The sequence below is a fragment of the Dermochelys coriacea genome, chromosome 25, assembly GCF_009764565.3.
Source record: "Dermochelys coriacea isolate rDerCor1 chromosome 25, rDerCor1.pri.v4, whole genome shotgun sequence".
Classification (NCBI taxonomy): Eukaryota; Metazoa; Chordata; order Testudines; family Dermochelyidae; genus Dermochelys; species Dermochelys coriacea.
Genome location: NC_050092.1, coordinates 7,195,275 through 7,214,141, shown reverse-complemented (window position 1 = coordinate 7,214,141; position 18,867 = coordinate 7,195,275). Strand labels below are relative to the sequence as shown.

At 44.7% G+C, this 18,867-nt stretch overlaps 1 protein-coding gene across 20 annotated transcripts in view; it reads right to left on the bottom strand.

The window, feature by feature from the left end:
* RFX2 (regulatory factor X2) overlaps positions 1-18,867 on the bottom strand; it is a 104,841-nt gene that overhangs the window by 2,650 nt on the left and 83,324 nt on the right. For 18 of the 20 annotated variants that reach the window (XM_038384264.2, XM_038384262.2, XM_043502731.1 and 15 more), the window contains 8 exons: positions 17,363-17,478; positions 15,488-15,606; positions 14,415-14,527; positions 10,126-10,277; positions 7,628-7,725; positions 6,814-6,963; positions 5,379-5,587; positions 4,738-4,891 (listed from right to left, as the gene is read on the bottom strand). In XM_038384264.2, the coding sequence (XP_038240192.1) occupies positions 4,738-4,891; positions 5,379-5,587; positions 6,814-6,963; positions 7,628-7,725; positions 10,126-10,277; positions 14,415-14,527; positions 15,488-15,606; positions 17,363-17,478 (1,111 nt within the window). The remainder of the gene's footprint in view (positions 1-4,737; positions 4,892-5,378; positions 5,588-6,813; positions 6,964-7,627; positions 7,726-10,125; positions 10,278-14,414; positions 14,528-15,487; positions 15,607-17,362; positions 17,479-18,867) is intronic. The other 2 variants (XM_038384266.2, XM_043502722.1) reach the window with 1 other exon arrangement.

Sequence of the window (18,867 nt, the reverse complement as noted above, 5' to 3'; positions counted from 1 at the left end):
AAATCTATAGCTTTAGGCCCTCCTATTTTTAGGCCCTGGTCAGGCAGGAGGCACGGCCGAGGCTGGGTGAGTGAACTTGCTCACGCAGCCCTGCTGGAGCGCTCCTGCCAGCACGAAAGGCAAAGCAGCTTCCTGTGGCTTGAAAGGAGCTCAGCCAGTGGGCAGCTCGCGCTGCAGGAACACACTGCCAGGCACCTGGTTAACACTGGTGACCGGACATTAAAAATCCAGTTACCACGGGAACCTGTGCCAGCCGTGGGCATAGTTTGAGCGGGCATTGCGTGCCCTCCCCCTGCCGATTTCTCCAGAGCTCTGCTTAGCTGTCGGAGGGAAGAAGCTCCCTCTGTCCCTCTCCTGTGCTGAGGCTGATAGGAGTTCCAGGACATTGGGTCCTAGTGCCCATCACTGTCATCTTCTGTGTGTCCTGGGTCCTGTTTCTGGACAACTGGTGAGTTCCTGTGGTGGTGGTGGTGGTGGGAGAGGGAGGCAGGGCAAAGGGGTGGCGGGGGGAAGAGGCAGTACCAGAGCAGTAGGATGGGAAGCTTGCACAGAACCTGCACACATTCTATTCAGCTCCAGCCAAAACAATTGCCCCTCCCATGTATAAGGAATGAATTCCCACATGTCTGTAGGAAAAACAAACCAAACCATCCCATTCTGGATACTAGTCCTTGAACTTTTACAGAACCTTCCAAGGGGCTTCAGATGTATGATGCACTGTGTTCAATACTGAATTGAACTGTACTAAAAAATCAAAGAAATTAATTTTTTTCTTTGATGTATTTTTCTGTACTGGGAGGCACAGGGCAACTAAATTCTTTCCTTATACTCAACCTAGTTCCACAGGCCAATGCATCTTCGTACTTTTAAGGGGTTGAAAAAGCACTGGAGGAAGCTCTACACACAATGTTGTGGGTTTCTCCTCCCCCCCCCCAAGACTTTTAAATCCACTTCTTAGCAAGTGATGACAGATTAGTTGAATAGGCTAAAGGCAGGTTCTGTCCATTTGCTGGTTCTCCCGCCATTTAATCCATTATAAAAGTACCTCACATTTGATTTCTTTTGAGTTTCATTCCAAAAACTTAAAGCTAAATAAACCTGAAGTTAGTCCTCATTTTTCTGCCCCAACTCAAACTCACTTCTTTCCCAAGTGGAAAACGTTGGGTAAGCATGGAATGTGTGTGATTCGAGAAGGGAATGAGAACACAGGCCAATTCCTGCTGACAGTCACACCTGTGGAGTCTTATTGACTTCAGGGAGAAGAGGTTTTTGCACAAGACTAGATTTTGGTCCCCTCTTCTTTTTCACACCTGGGATAAGCAGAATCTCATTCACTTTCCTCCCCTAAACTCTGAGCACTTTAAGGAAAAAAATAAGCAAGGTCTGCTTGATTTACACCTGCAAATGAAACAGGAAGCTCTCCCTTCATTCTATACCAGCCTTAATGTAACAAGAGTGTCACTACAGCAGCCTTGGTTGGACTGTTCTTTTGAAAGATTCTTAATGGTTCTTTTAAGATGCTGATTTTCAATGAAGTCTTTTTGTTCAGGGAATAGCTGTTTTGTGAACTCCTAGTCATTCAAAAGCTGAAAGGCTTTAGATTAAGTTTGTTTAATGTTTGTACAGTGATTTTGAAGAACTAACATAGTACAGAAGTGCTAAATATCATGACTGGGCAGGGCAACCATCTAAAGATCTGTGTCACTTCTAGCTGTTACCTTTTTCTTACAAAAACAACGAGGAGTCTGGTGGCACCTTAAAAGACTAACAAATTTATTTGGGCATAAGCTTTCGTGGGTAAAAAACCCACTTCAGCTGCATGGAGTGAAAATTACAGATGCAGGCATTATTATGTGTGTGTCTCTCTAGCTGCGTGCTGGTGAAAATGTGAGACTGGGAGTGCGCGTGCAGCTTGTCACAGCCTCACAGGATGAGTGGGAGCCCAGACTGGTGGGTCAGGTGGTACTCAGTGGTACCCCACTCTAGGTGGAACACTGGGAGGAACCCATCACAGCTCCCATTTAAGTCAGTGAGCAAATTTGTATCCAACATGCACAAAGCCCAGATCAAGAGGCAGAAATTGACTCGTAATGTAAGAGGAGAAACTTGCTTATCGATTTCTGAAATTGCGAGCAGACCATCACTATTATAGACTTGGACCTAAATTTTGCTTTTAAAAAAATGTAATACCCAGAGCATTATTATATTATTTGTATTATTGTAATTCCCACGAGCTCCAGTAATAGCTAATAATAGCTAGCACGCTTACGGCGCTCTTCATCTATAGATCTCAGTCAGTAAACTGCTCTAATCGCAAACAAGCAAAACACATTTGCCTCTTTTGAGTTTTTATTGTTACTTGACATCTGTAGATCAGACAGCTCTGTGCACAGCAATTTCTTTCATTTAAAATATGATCTTCTGCTTGAATGGCCACAGTGCCACCTCCTGGACAAAGAGAGCTGCTGAGAGTCAGTGTTGCTCAAAGGCACCAAGCTGAGGGCTCTAAAGCTCCTTGTGTGCTGTCCCCAGAGTGCCTCACTGCTGAGCTAGACAGAGAGGAGGATTCAGTCTCCATGGCCCATTCAATGCTTGGCCTTTCTTTGGATGTACCTATTAAGGGGGCAGATTAGTGCCAGCTGAGGTGCTGGCGATCTACTGGGAACATTGTCAACATTGCACAGCTGGGAGATGGCAGGGACTAACATACCTAGGCTAGATTCAAAGCAGTGGCTTCAGAGGTGAAAGGCTCCATCTCCTATTGCCACTCTTCTAGGCCACTGAGACACCAGACACGACTAGTTTTTATCCCCAGTTAATTTGCTCCTACAGGATAGAGTATCCTGAATTGGATAACCACTTGGTCCTTGTCAAAGACAGCATCCCTTTTTAAAGAATGTATCTAGCTGTGTGGCCCAAACTTCTATCTTACAGGACCCTAAACTCAGTCTGCAAATCTGTGAGCTCTTTGTGGAATTAGACTTGAAGCACTAAACAAGCACAAACTTGTACCGAGCAACCTGTCAGCATCAAATGGCAGGAGGCTGAGTTTCTCTGTGCTCACAGGCACACACACGACCATACACACATAGCACCTTCCCTCTCTGATCCCTGTCTGCTCTGCTCTTAACAGCAGTCATTGGATTGCAAGAAATAGCATTCACGTTGTGTGTGTGTATCCAGCAACTGAAAGAGGAAGCAGAGCTATTGTGAGGCCTTTCACCTTACCATGGCCACTCAGACAGCCTTTAAAGAGCAACTTTAAATCAGCTGCATTAGTTACTTTGCTTGCCTCTGTTATTTTAGTAAGTCACCTGGAATGATAAATAGTTCTCTGACTTCTTGCAGTGCCTTATCACTTTATAATAATTGAGGCACCATCTGAACTGCTGGGTAAGACCATGAAAAACAAAGCTGTAGTAAGAACATAAGTTAGTAAGAGCAATAAAATACTGAGGAGATGTACATGAAAAGATGGGATTAGTTCTCTTATGATTTGAAGAATCCTTCTCCTTCTGAAGTTTATGGCGCATACAAATATTTACAAGAGTCTAACGAAGGAAAATCCAACTGTCAAACAGTTAAAGCCCACAATCAGGGCTTGTTAGAATTATAAACAGAAATAATTTCATAGCATTTTAAAATTCTTTTTTAATTAAAGCAAGTTTTTGTGTATTTAAACAATCCACTGCAGTGTTGAGGTCCTAACAAAATTAAGCCCTGGGCTAATAGATCAGAATCAGAAAGTGAAACTAACTAAATAGATGGTGAAACTTGACTTGTCTAGGTTCAGTGTGTCAGTTGCAGGGAAAAAAAACCCAAGAGTATAAACTCCACATTGCAAATTAGATTTTTAAATGCATTTGTTTTAATCTAGCATGTTAATACTAACAAGGAAACTTTCTTACTAAATATTTTCTATGTGGACAGCAAGCTTTAAGTGGACACTATAAACTTGGTTTCAGAGTAGCAGCCGTGTTAGTCTGTATTCGCAAAAAGAAAAGGAGTACTTGTGGCACCTTAGAGACTAACAAATTTATTAGAGCATAAGCTTTCGTGAGCTACAGCTCACTTCATGCATCCGATGAAGTGAGCTGTAGCTCACGAAAGCTTATGCTCTAATAAATTTGTTAGTCTCTAAGGTGCCACAAGTACTCCTTTTCTTTTTACTATAAACTTGAGATCCAGTCGGTTTAAAAAGTGATTTGGCAGTGGCTTTAGGTATAGCACCTGTGTCCGAGGCCCACAGTCATAAAACCCCAAAGATTTGGCAAAGCGTTGTGATTTGTAAAAATACTTTTCCCTCGAAAACCCAAAGAGGGGAAGTGGTTGACTGTGCACATAGGTTGAGGTTATTGAGGGGCTAGAGGAGCTAGGTGCTCCATCCCATTAAAAGTCAATGGGATTTGGGTATGTAACTTGCAGGGATATCTTAGACACACTCCCCCAAAGTGCCATCAAATGGGTAGTTCCATATTCTGGTACTCAACTTGAGCCAATCTGGGTGTGATTTTCAGAGGTGCTGAGCACTCAACTCCTGGTAATTCAATAGGAAGAAACTGAAAGGTCAGGCCCAGGGCATCTCAAGTTAGGTGCCACAAACAGAGGCACCAAAAATTAGTGAATCCTTCAGAAAAAATGGCTGGTACAACATGTTCAGAGCACAAGGTAGCTGGTGGTGTCCCTTTAACCACTGTTCAGTTTGGGTTCTGTTACTAGGGCATAAATAGTACTCACCTCTCCCATTACAGCAATTGGTGTCTCCCCTGTTGCCTGGGCAACACGATGCTCTACCAGATAAAACATGTATTCATCATAGAGCAGGCGAATCAGGTGGAAGGAACCAAAGCTGGCAGCACTGCGCAAGGTGAGGTCACGGATCACCATAGAGCTAGAGAATGGTTGGGAAACAAAACATTTTGGACACATTTTAGAACCACAGATTGGCTGGTGTGAATTCTAGAGCGGGGAGAATCATGGAAAATGCTGAGTCATACTGTGCAGTACCTAATACACGATCGTTAAATTCTTCCTTTCACTCAAAATCTCAAAGCACTTTAAGAACATTAGTTAATTTAGCCTCACAAACCCCCTAGCAAAGGAGATTCGGATTACTATCCCCAATTCACAGATGGGAAACTAAGACAGAGAATCAGGGCCTGACTTTCCATTGCCCTAAACACTCGTGTAGTCATTCATGCCAGGGTAGAGTGATTTAGGAACCTAACTTTAGGGACCCAGGTTTTAGGATATTGACCTTGGATGGCTTTTCTTTTTGAAGTCTGGCCTGCGGATGGACAAAATACAATTTAGCAGCAAGGTATTTAGATGTCCCCAGGAGGTACATATACACTTCCAGGATAAAAAAAGACCTGTACCTATAGAAGGACCACTTCAGCAGGAACTGCCTAGCTGCCTTGGGGAAGCTGGGACTGTCCTCGTGGTGCTTTAGAACTTGGGTGACAACGTTATCCAGCCAACTGGCCCACTGATCAAGGGAGCTCTGTTGCTGTAGTGTGAGTTTGAAATCCTGCTCCAGCTTCTGCACCATGCCTTCTTCACACTGGCACACCCATGAGGCTTGCTCCTGCCACGGGCACAAGAGGAAATTAGAAATCAATATTTACATGCCTGAGCAAAACTGCTGTTCATTCCATCTCATGGCTTTTGGTGCATCCTGACTCATATCTGGCAAAGGAAAAGACGCCAAGTCAGCAGAATAACATTCTGGTTTAGTACTCCGTGACTAGAACTTCTGTATGTAGCAGGAACATCTGGGATTTTCAAAAGATGTCTCATTAGGTGCTAATAGGCAGTAGGTTTAAAACAAACAACAGAAAGTATTCACACAATGCACAGTCAACCTGTGGAACTCTGCCAGAGGATGTTGTGAAGGCCAAAACTATAAACAGGATTAAAAAAAGAACTAGATAAATTCACGGAGGATAGGTCCATCTATGGCTATTAGCCAGGATGGACAGGGATGGTGTCTCTAGCCTCTATTTGCCAGAAGGTGGGAGTTGATGACAGAGGATGGATCACTTGATGATTACCTGTTCTGTTCATTCCCTTTGAAGCACCTGGCATTGGCCACTGTCGGAAGACAGGATATTGAGCTAGATGGACCTTTGGTCTGACCCAGTATGGCTGTTCTTATGTTCTAAATCGCCACTGAGTTAAATGGGATCTGGGCACCTAACTCTTTAGTCCTGGGTGAGATTTTCAAAAGCATTTATAAGATTTAGGCACACAAGTCCTGTAGGTTTTAAAAGGGACCTATACTTCTAAATCACACAGACACTTCTGAAAATCCCACCCATTAACCCTTCCACCAACCGATATCAAAGTGGTTTTTAAACATTAATAAGCCTCTCAACCCACCACATGGTATAGGTCAGTACTAGCGTCCCCATTTCATTGGTTGGGAACCTGAAGCACAGAGAGGTTATGACCTGCTAAAAATCAGGATTGAGACTCAGGAGACTCCCAGTCCTCTGCCCAAAGCACTAAAATCAGGGCTTCTCAAACTTGTCCATAGCGTGAGCCCCATTTTATAAAGTGATTGTCTTGTGGACACCTCCTTTCCTACTCACAACTGTATGACATCCCTTTGGCACCTATAGCAACTGCTTTCTGAGAAATGCAATACTGGGAAAGCATTTAATGTGTGCTTCATTGTCTTGTAGTGCAATCTGGTAGTTGGAAATAAGGAGGAGCTAACATTATGTGACCAGTCAGATTTCTGCAGGCCACCGTAGTTTAAGAATCCCTGCACCACATCACGCAGCCTCAACTGAAACATCAAAAAGTCACCTGCACGTTGGCGAAGTCCACTCGATTGAGGTCGCTGAGCATCTGGTTTATCTGGGAGGTGTTCTGGAGCACAGCGCGAGCTGCCTGAGCCAGATGGTTCAGGGAAGTGTATCTCCGTAATGTCTGTGCAAAGGCACTCACTACTCCAACCTGTAAAAGGTACACCGACCACAGGGCCATTACACACATACCTTTCAAAACACTTAGGAAACAAGCACTAAGCCACTCTTGGCTACTGCATAAAGGAACAACACTCTTCTATTGATGGTGCTACTAAAAAATCTTTGCTAGCACTCTTCACTGTAATAGCTCATTGCTACTTCATATCAACCTAATTTTCTTCTTTGGAAGGGTACTGGCCTAATGGATAGAGAAGTAGTAGACAAGGTATAGTCGATGCTGTGTCAACACAGAAGCTGGACTTTATGACATCTCATGGTCCCTTCCATCCCTACATTTCTGTGATCCTCCCAAGGCAATCCTGTCACTTCATTTGTCTAAATGAGTTGTCAGAATGGAACCCTTGACTCCATGTCAGCAGCAGGGGTGAGTTTTACAGAAACCTATGACTGGAAGGGAAAGTGAACAGCTTTGATCACGTTTATCAGCTTGGACAATTTAGTGCTTACGTAAATCAAAGGCTGGCAGAAGTGACAAGTAGAGGAGGCACTGTAACAAGGCCCAGCAGAGGCATGTCATTAAGGTGAGCCAGGAGTGCCAGTCACCAAAGCCTGAAATACCAGTGCCTTGGAACCACTGCACAAAACTGTAACAAAACACTTCCCCCTGTTTGTAACAAACTCCCGCTGTTTACCTTTGTCTGGACTATCTGTGGGGGGAAATCGCTCATTGCATTCATCAGCCATCCTTCCAAACTCTTTGCAAAATTGCGGATGGCTTGCGTCAAGGTGCCTGCAAGAGAGAAGTCAGGATAGTTAAAGAGGCTTTTCCAAATTGCTTTAATGAAACCGGTCAGCCTCGAACCACTCTGGGAGATATTAAATCGAGATAATAACTATTGGATCAGAAATTGTACCATGGGAGTCTAGTGCCGTTACAGATTAATCCAATGAATGCAGTCCCTTGGGGTCTTGCAAAATAACGGAGACTGAAATATATTCATCAGGCTGTGATTTTTATCCAACAAAATAATTAATTAATAGCTCCCTCTTATTATTTGAGGCACACGTGGAAACTTTTCTAAGACTACTGGCATCTATAATAATAACAATAATGTTCAAGTGCATGTGTGGGCCAGGGTATGAAAATCACAGATGACTAGAAGTTCACAGCACTGAAGCGATCAATTGCCTTTTAAAAACAAGATGGGATTTTTTTTTTTTTTTTTTAAAAGATATGCTCTAGTTCAAACAGGAATTATTTGGGTGAGTTCTGTGGCCTGTGTTCTACAGGAGGTCAGATTAGATGATCACAATGGTCCCTTCTGGCCTTGAAATCTATGAATTTCTTTTGTTTGATATGCACATGTATAGTAATAGAAATTAGCAATAAGGCCCAACATCAGAGTCCATTCTCTGTCCAGTATGGACCAGTAATGATAATTAAGCTTCTGTGCAAAAGGTACTTAGAGAGTCAGGCTTTTACTGAAGACCTTGGCTAACATTTTCAAAGCTGGGTGCCTGAAGGCAGGCTGTTAAATCCATATTTAGGCAACTAAACAAAAGTAGCCCAGTGTTCAGAGATGTGAAGTGAATGCAAGCTGCAGATTCTTGGCATCTCTGAAAACTAGGTCACTTATTTAGTTGCCTAAATATTGAGTTCAGAGCCCAACTCTGTGTACCCAGGTTTGCAAATGTTTTGCCTCGTGTCCATTGTAAAATTACATTGTTAAAGTGCCTTTTTGGTTGTTTTTGCATCAAAACCAATTTAACTTGTTCCTTTTTATTTACTAGGTCACAATAGCAAATAAACATGTTTTTTAATATATTTTTGCTGGGTTTGTGGTGAACAACAGAAATCACAGACAGGAAAGAGGCATTTAAAAAACAAGTTTTCACTTTCAGTAACTGTGATGTTGTGAAAGGGGCGGGCCTGGCAGTTCTAAAGAAGCAAACCTTGTTTATTCCCGGACAAGGCCAGGCAGTGACACCAAGAGTTTTCTCCACGCCGCCTCGCTAACAATCCTGCTTCCATCTTGACATATACAACCCGACCTATACCAGGGCCATTTATAGCCCACTCGGTCCTTGCCTCTTCCATTAAAACTGAACACTTAAAGTACTTACCTGGCCCCCATTATGGTTGTATTTGAGCATCTCACAATGATTTGTGTATTTATCCTCACTGCCCCCAGAGGTAGGGAAGTGCTATCATCCCCATTTTACAGAAGGGGGACTGAGGCAAAGAGAGACAAAAGACCCAGCTTTTTAAAGGTATTTAATTCACATTGATTTCAATGGGAGTTAGTTACCTAAATATAGTACCTTTAAAAAGGTGGCCTCAAGTGACTCTCCCAAGGTCACACAAGAAGTCTGTGGCAAAGCTAGGAGCTGAATTCATGTTTCCAGAGTCCCAGCTTAGCACACAAACCTCCAGACCATCCTTCCTCTCCTGCCAACAGAAGGGCACACGGTGGTGGTTTTCTGCCCCTACTGACTGCACTGATGCCATTAGCTAACCAAGGAGACACCAGCTGGCAGTACCTTTTGGTCACTATTGACATGGACAGAGTCTGAGCTAGTGAATGAGGGACTGATCCAGTAAAGTACATAAGCATGTGCTTCACTCTCATTGCTTTCAGTGACACTTCAGTCATTGCTGAATCAGGGGCTTGGGGGTAAAAGCCTTTGCATCCCATGCTAATCTCCCAAACCAGTATCAATATATACAGAGAGAGAGAAAATCCATAATGTGCAGTCTGGGACAGAATGATGTGACATAACAGAAAGACACACATCTCTAAGGAAGTATTCAACATGGATTAATTATGCTTAAATACATTCTATGCGTATTAAGCCTACATTTTCCAGTTTGGTTCCTGGCCAAAGCCTGAGGCTGTGATAATGTGATTAACTGAATTTTTAAAAGATGGAAAAATACATCTAGGTATCCAGGAGCCATGATATGGATGGAAATGATTCCATATAGAGGAGATGGCTGTTGCCATAACATACAAGCTCTAATACAAAACAAAACACTTCTGCACCAGCCTTTATAGCAAGTGGTAGCCAACCACAGTGACCCATCTATTTCTATTGCACAATATGGAGTGAAACAGTAAAAAAAAGTGAGGAAAGTTGGGCAAGATTCTGGGCTCCCCAGGCCATTCTGATCACTTCACAACATATTTACCAGGCACCGGCCTCAGCACGTCAGGGATGAGAATCTCCACCAGGGCCTGATACAAGATGTGATCACAACTTCTCATCCATTTCAGGATAGGATCGTATTTACACAGGGTGATGAGCTTGTCCTTTGGGATGATCCCTTCATGTTCTTCTTCACTGCATGGTAAGGAGTAATGTAGTGTTAATGGCATGTTTCACTTTATGCACGGACAGTTGTTCCCTAGTTCTCATTAGAATAACACAGCTTGGGTTTTTAGTGAAAGACTACCTCTGGAGTCTCTCTGAGGAAGTGGTGCTTGATCATTTCTAGAGACATAACCACGTCTGGGAGCTCTGCTCTCTGTCATGTCTCTGCCAGTTCTAGCCAGGATCTCACCTCCGATCCACACACCCCATTTGGCTCATCTGGAGTTCCCCTCATTCCTCCAGTCTTCTCTCGGAGGTTGGTCCTTCATTGCCACCAACCCAACCACCCTCAACAGTTCCCTGCCTCCTTCTGGCTCAGTGATTCCCCATTCCCCTCTTTCTAAAACAAATGCAGCTCATAACCCAATTTTTTTTCCCCACTCCTTTCAACAAGCAAGGGCTCATCCAGTTCCTCACAGTGCGGCTTGCCATTCCCAGACATCCACACCTCTCTTTTCTGCTGTCCAGCCGACTCCTTTTGACTATCACATTGCCGCTGAGCAGACTGCTGTGACATGTCTTGCCAAATTAAGTTGTATTGCCAGGTATTGTATACGACCAGTGCCAAATTTACCCGGAAAACAAATACTGAAAACATTTTCATGGAGGACAAGCCAGTCCCATGCTGTGACAAGGACACAGCATTGTCTTCAAGTGAATGAGGTCAATTTAACCTGCCTCAATATCCCTTTATACATGGGCAAAAGGATCTTTACTCTTCTTTTTAGTATTTTTAAGTAACTTTTTTTTTCCTGAGATGGCACCTGGAAACTGTACATTATCTTGCTCATAATTACAAGACCCTATCTTAGGAATAGAGTTAGAAAAATGACTTTCTGATGGGGAAGCAAAGGGAAGCTGCAAGAGTGGTCACATGCCCCTCCCCCGCAGTGCGGGCACATCATTTCAGGCACCTGGAGCAGCAGGTGGAGAGGAAATCACTGCGTGGGTGGGGAGGGGGAGCTGAGGATGCCCTGGCCGGTGGCCCCTACCCTGTGCTGGGCTTAGCTGCTAGCCCCAGCTGGGGCTGGGCTGGGGAGGACAGAACTTCCTCTTCCCCTGCAAGCCCCACCCTCCTGCATCTGGACCACCCTGCTGAGCCCCCCGAACCCAACCCCCACCCCACTAAGCCCCACTCCCCGAGCACCCAGACCCCCCTGCAAGAGTCACCCACATGGAGACCCCCGCACCGAACCCCATCCTCTCACGCTGAGACCCCTTCTGCTGAGCCCCAACCACCTTCACCTGGACCCCCCCATAGAGTCCCATTTCCCCTGCACCCAGAACCCCCCCAATGAGCCCCTGTGCATCCAGATTCCCCCCCCCCAGCTGTCCACACCCAGATTGCCCCACACAGAACCCTCTCACTCCACACCTGGATCCCCCCACACTAAGCCCTCCACACTTGGATCCTGCCAGGTTGAGCCTGCCTGTCCCACACCTGGATCGGGAGCCAGGGCTGAGCATGCGTTCAAGACTCTGTCTCACTCGCTTGCTAGTGGGAGAGGAGCTACGGTGAGTGCTGCATTATTTATTAAGCGGATGACACTAAGCTGGGGGGAGAGGTAGATATGCTGGAGAGTAGGGATAGAGTCCAGAATGACCTGGACAAATTGGAGGATTGGGCCAAAAGAAATCTGATGAGGTTCAACAAGGACAAGTGCAGAGTCCTGCACTTAGGATAGAAGAATCCCATGAACTGCTACAGGCTGGGGACCGACTGGCTAGGCAGCAGTTCTGCAGAAAAGGACCTGGGGATGACAGTGGACGAGAAACTGGATACGAGTCAGCAGTACCCTTGTTGTCAAGAAGGCCAATGGCATATTGGGCTGCATTAATAGGAGCATTGCCAGCAGATCGAGGGAAGTGATTATTCCCCTCTATTTGGAACTGGTGAGGCCACTGGGAAGTATTGCATCCAGTTTTCAGCCCCCACTACAGAAAGGATGTGGACAAATTGGAGAGACTCCAGTAGAGGGCAACAAAAATTATTAGGGGGCTGCAGCACATGACCTATGAGGAGAGGCTAAGGGAGCCTGCCCTGGCCCCGGAGCGCGCTGCTGCCACCCTGGAGCTGCTCCAAGTAATCTGCGCCAGGCCGGAGCCCACACCCCGAACCCTTCCTGCACCCCACACCTGAACTCCATGCCCTGAGCCCTCTGCCTGCACCCCAACCCCCTGCTGCACCTCGCACCCCTGCTGCACTCCAACACCCTGCCCTGAGCCCCCTCCCGCACTCCACACCCCTCCCTGCACCACTGCCCTGAGCCCTTTTCCACACTATGCACCCCCTCCTGCACCCCAATCCCCTTCCCTGAGCCCACTTGTACTCCCTGCACCTCTCCTCTGCCCCAACCCCTTGCCCTGAGCCCCTTCCTGAACACCGCACTCGCACCCCAACCCCATCCCAGCCTACATTCATGGTCCTGTATGCAATTTCCCCATCCAGATGTAGACCTCAGGCCAAAAAGTTTGCCCACCCCTGTGCTAGGCTGTTTTCAGTGGTTGCAAACGACAGAACAAGGGACAATAATCTCAAGTTGCAGTGGTGGAGGTCTAGATTCAATAGGAGGAAAAACTATTTCTCTAGGAGGGTGGTGAAGCACTGGAATGGGTTCCCTAGGTAGGTGGTGGAATCTCCATCCTTAGAAGTTTTTAGGGCCCGGCTTGACAAAGCGCTGTCTGGGATGATTTAGTTGGGGTTGGTCCTGCTTTGAGCAGGGAGTTGGACTAGATGACTTCCTGAGATCTCTTTCAACCCTAATCTTTTATGATTCTATGTTCTAGGTGTGCCTGGTGTGGAGGGGCAGGATCGCAGAGGGTTTCTGGGACAGACTCAGCCCCTGCACTGCGTTAGGGTCAGATACAGCCTCACTGCTGAGTCCGTGTCCCGGGGGGGATGCAGGATGATCTCTCACCCCTACAGCCAGTGGCCTGCGCTCCCCACTGCCATGCTGGAGCCTCCACATTTATTTATTGGCAAATAAAATACACAGAATTTTAAAATATCGTGTGCAGAATTTTAAATTTTTTGGCACAGAATTTCCTGAGGAGTAAAATCTTGCGAGACTGCAGCCACAAAGCATGAAACTGATGTTTGTGTCTTCCCTGATTGTGCAGCTTGCCTGTAATAATTTTCTCAGTGTTGCAAGATTTTTAACACCACCTCTATGTTCCATGACTGGATCCCAATTACTATGCACTCCTATTTTTGTTTCCTATCTGTGACTCTCCAAACTAAACATCTGAAAAGAAACCTGCAGTTACAGTGTTTCTTTGCAGCGATCAACCCGTTGGGCACTATCTGAGGAGGATAATCAGGTTAGAATTTTAAGATTATTAGGAGAATGAGGGGACTTTCTCCCCATTTCCCAAATGTTTACAGTCCTTGCTCTGAGTATAAAACATTAGGACCTGAAATCCTTATATACAGTCAGTGAAAGTGGATACTATTTAGACTTTCATTACCATTCAAACTATTTCAAATTTCCTCTGTTTTCACTCACTGTCCATTTCCCTGTCCCTTGACGGCAGGTTTCTAACGCATAAACTGGGAAGAATAGGGAATGACAGAGAACCAGGCAAGAATGCATTTAAAAGATCAAAGCAGCACGTTTTGTCATTATCTGCCCCAGAACACATGGCTTTTTTTTTTTTAAATTTTCATGGCAACCTGATTAAGAACGAGTCCCAGTTTATCCGAATGTCATTACGTTCTTATTGGCTTCCTCTGATGTCATTCTGTAACAACATTCAATGGCATGCAGTTCTAAATGTCTGCTTAAACGGGGCTTCTACAAAAGCAGTGACCCATTCCTGTTAGTCAAAATAACACATGTTTTAGATTAGTGTCTGTAATCAAAGGTAACAGCACATCAAATAAACAGATAGTAAAATCCTTTGCATCTGGTATATAATTACAATAGTATACTTCTAACTCTAGTCCTAAAATAGGGTCCTCTCCTGGTAGGTAGTTAACATTCTTAACTCTTACAGATCAATACAATCATGAAGTTGAAAACTGTACCACTCATGATCTCTAAGGTAAAACACTAGTAAAACTTAGGTCATCCAAAATTTAGCAAGGGTAAGTGTGTAACCATTTACCTGGAAGGCATGGTGGTGGAGCCATCACTGGATGATGTTTTAGAACTCCAGAAGGACTGCCATAGCTTCTCAATGTAATGAAACTGAAGATTCATTACAACATCCAAAGTTGCCTAAGAATAAAAAATGACAGCACATAAGATGCTCTGATAACATTCAGTCACAGTTTCTTCATAAGTGGAATATCCTGCCATATGGATTAGATCAGATACAAAGTAGAACAATCTGCAATGTGTTGTTTTAACACAGACAATATAAGCAGATCACACAAGGAGGAAATAACTTGAACTATGCTATCAAGCCAATCAGAAATATTCCTGTTCAGAACCCACTCCTCAAGAGAGCAGGACTGGAGTGGAAGGAGCACACTATGGAATCAGATCCTAGATCAAGCAAACAGAGCCTATATCGGGGGTAGGCAAACTTTTTGGCCTGAGGGCCACATTGGGTTCCCAAACTTTATGGAGCGCCGGGTAGGGAAGGCTGTGCCTCCCCAAACAGCCTGGCCCCCGCCCCCATCCGTGCCCTCCCACTTCCCGCCCCCTGACTGCCCCCCTCAGAATTCCCAACCCATCAAATCCGCCCTGCTCCTTGTCCCCTGACCGACCCCTCCTGGGAACCCCTGGCCCTAACCACTCCCCTCCCCCAAGATTCCCCCCAGCTCCCTGTCCACACCCCACCCCCTGACAGACTGCCCCGGGACTCTCACGCCTATCCAACTGCCCCCAGCGGGACCCCACCCCCCATCCAGCCCCCCCTGCTCCCTGTCCCCTGACTGCCCCCTGGGATCCTCTGTCCCTTATCCAACCCCCCTGCTCCCCACCCCCTTACCATGCCACTCAGAGTCCAGCGGGAGCCACCCACGCCGCCCCGCTGCCCGGAAGGAGCTCGCGGTCCCGCCGCCCAGAGCGCTGGTGGCGTGGCAAGCTGAGGCTACAGGGGAGAGGGGACAGCAGTGGAGAGGCCGGGATCTAGCCTCCCCAGACAGCAGCTCAGGGGCCGGGCAGGAGGGTCCCATGGGCCGGATGTAGCCCACGGGCCGTAGTTTGCCCACCTCTGGCCTATATAGTTACCTCACAGTGTCGTCTGTAAAGAAGCTGTAGAGTCTTGACATCATTCATGGTGATCCCCTCTTGTAAGAGGACATTTCCTAGATCAGGTGCCGGGAAATCAGGAAAGACATGGGTTACATCTAGGAGAAAAGTTGGGAAAGATGGCAAACTTTAACAGGCATTCATAGTTTTATAAGTCTAGGAATTAGGATGCAATTTTGCAGCAACCGGTTGCTACATTTCATATTTCAGATAACTAACAATGAAATTAGTGAATTGAGACCGATTGTCCAATACTTCAACATGTCACTTCCAAAAAAGAACACCACTATCCAATTATTCATTGTAGAAAAGAAAATGTTTTTATTGCAACTAGGAAGAAAGAAACAGAAATGCTTTGTACCACTATAATCTGCGTTCCCATTAGATTTTCTCTGAAGTCTGAATTACATCCTTTCGGTATTTTGAGAGTACAATGGAAAATTTAATTGGATGGCAGACATAACAGGTACAACTGCATTTTAGAGACTGCTCAGAGATGGCCATGTTCTTGTGTGTCATTACTCAGAAACACGGGGAAAAAACCTCAACCCCCACACCTATAGTTTGGACTGGGAAGTAATTGGGTAAACTGTTGGTCTCACTTTTTTGTACCCACTTTCATTCCTCTTAGGTTCCTTTGAAGGAGGAGCTGGTATCCAGCAAGTTCTTAACACAGTCTTCCTTAAATAGAAAAAATGCGGTCAACTGTGGGAACTATTAGGCAGTGTATCTTGCATCCAGTTCTCCTCCCACACATGTGGAAATCTATATAGGAGGCCAGACTTATTAGGCAATCTCCCCTCTTAAAAGATTGCCCAAAGTATATAGAATACAGTTCGGATTCATTATTAGAAGGCCACCCCCATTAAGCAGTAAATATTTGTTGATCTCTTGAATGCTTACTTAAGATTTCAATGTAATAGATGCATGCACTGCTGGACATGAACCTCACTCAGAGTAGTTGGACTTGAATGATATGTCTTTGTCGTAGGAAAGATTAGCTTCCCCAAGACTTGAATGCAAACCTTGGAAGGGACAGTGCAAGGTGCATGCTTCTATCATGTGTGTATGCATTGCAATCACAACAAATCTACCATCTTGGAGGCTCTCTCATTTGAGTCATCCCCACAGAAAGAGCTAGGATTAAGACTTTTGTTACCCTTGTTCTGCAGGGCTGCTAGTTTTTCCATTATCAAGAGGAATGGAAGCAGATCCAAAAGAGAACGTGGACCTTATTGATTTGAATGCCATAACACCAACATAAGGAGAGGAGAATAATTTTCCTTTTATTGGAAGTTTATCTTAACCTTTACCCCCAACTCAGCTTAAACTGGAGCCTTTTTGAGGCTCAGGAAAGTTCAATGAATGTGAAACCTAGATGCAAGCAAATATAATTTAAAAAATTACTAGGTAAGGGCTCCTTTCTTCTGGTTGTAGTGCGTCCCACCCTGGGAAGCCCCACAGAAGTCAGTAGAGGTAGAATCTTAAGATTGCAGGGAAAATTTTAAAGAAAAGATGACTATTTCTAAGTAATGTATATAATTAAATGCTATTTTTAAGAACCGAAGCATGCGACACATGACATCTTTGCAGCGTGACTGAGGAAAGCTGTGCAGATTGTGGGTGTAATAGGGTGAGTGAGGGAAGTTGCAAAAGTAAAAATAAAAGATATGGTATAATAAGCATTTATTAGGATATCTTTGGCAAATGTTGAAAATAAACAGACACCTAGAATGGCAATAGATTGAGCCTGCTAAGCAAGGTTGCAAAGCCTTTTCAAGTTAGAAATCAGCAGCATTTCCTAGAAATGAGAAAACTGAAAGGAAGCATGGAATTTGAGTTGAATTTCCTCACCTATAAACTGCTGATGGTGTTGACTTTGAGCTGCAACAGACTGTTCTGGAGTAGTGTGCAGGCTACTGCTGGATCCACTCTCCCTTATGCCTTCCATCTTCTGTGCAGGTCTATACCTAGGGATATAAAAAACCCTCAAAGTACAGCTTGGTAGTATGCACATTTAAAATGTGCAAACACACACAGAGTGAAAGAGGTCTCTGGCAAAGTCGTATACCAGTGTAACACTTCTGCATTAAGCAAACAAACAAGTTGCTTAATAGGTCAGCGTACATTTATAAATAGCTTATAAAGGGTTAATAAATTATAAATAATTGTTTTAATAAATGGTTAATCGATTGTTAGATCAACAGATGGTTTATAACCATGGGGTTTGCAAACCTTCTGCTGATATGCTTATAACTATAACTCATAGTATTCATATCTGTGATATGCTTATAACATCGATTCATCATTTATTAAGCCTTTATAAAGGTATTCTTAATATAAAATGTGGCCAAATTATCCATCTCAAACAATCCCAAAGAGGTAAATATATTGTGTAAGTAGCATCAAATGCAGTTTGTTTCTACACAGAGTTAATAACAGGAAGGCAGCAGTGTCATTTATATTGCTCTGAATTTAAAATAAAATGACACACACTTGAACGGCACCTAGCACAGTGGGTCCCTGGCCCATAACTAGGGTGCCTAATTGCTACTCCAACACAAATAATAACTAATAGTCGTGGACATTTCCTGACTAACCTCAGAAAAGCATTGTATCTGCTTTTTTTAATTGCTAGATGTTGAAGACAATTTAGAGCAGGTGGATGGCTCTAGTTTGACTGCCCTGGGACCTGAAGTCTTCTTATCCATGGAGTACAAGCAGAAGAGTAGATGCTCCCCCCTCAGCCTTGACCCAGAGAGAAAGCCACTAGGGCTCTGTGGGTAATTCAGTTCCTATGCTCTAGTTGGTTCTTGGCTTGTCTGCCGATACTGCTAGTGAGGGAGCGGAGCAATCAAAGCAAGTTGTGGTTGGGGGTTTTGTGACGATGACAGCGCCCACTGGGAATGGCCTACGACCAATCAATTTCACATCGGGGTGGGGAAGCCAATCTGGTTTGGTGGCCTAACATTTTACTGCTAAACTTTGTTGTCGCGAAACGGATGTCCCAGTTTGCGTCATGGGCATTCATGGTTTGCCTACACTTACTGCGGGAGGGAAATGCTAAAATGAATAAAACCATTTGGCTCCAGTGAAGGGACTGAGGCTCTGATATGTATATTGTTAATTGTACTAGTTGCTTTTACTGCACCCCTCAGGGTAAACAATCAGGAATGTGTCTTAAGTGCCTGGGATGCCATTTACAAGACAGAATATGAAGCACATTAACTTCTCCTTCATATTACAAATGGGCTGTGTAAACTGATAGGAGCAGCAGGGCGAGGGCCAGCTAACACATCAGACATGCAATAAATGTTAGGATGATCCATTAAAGTGAGGCAGTACCAGTAAAAGTCTAA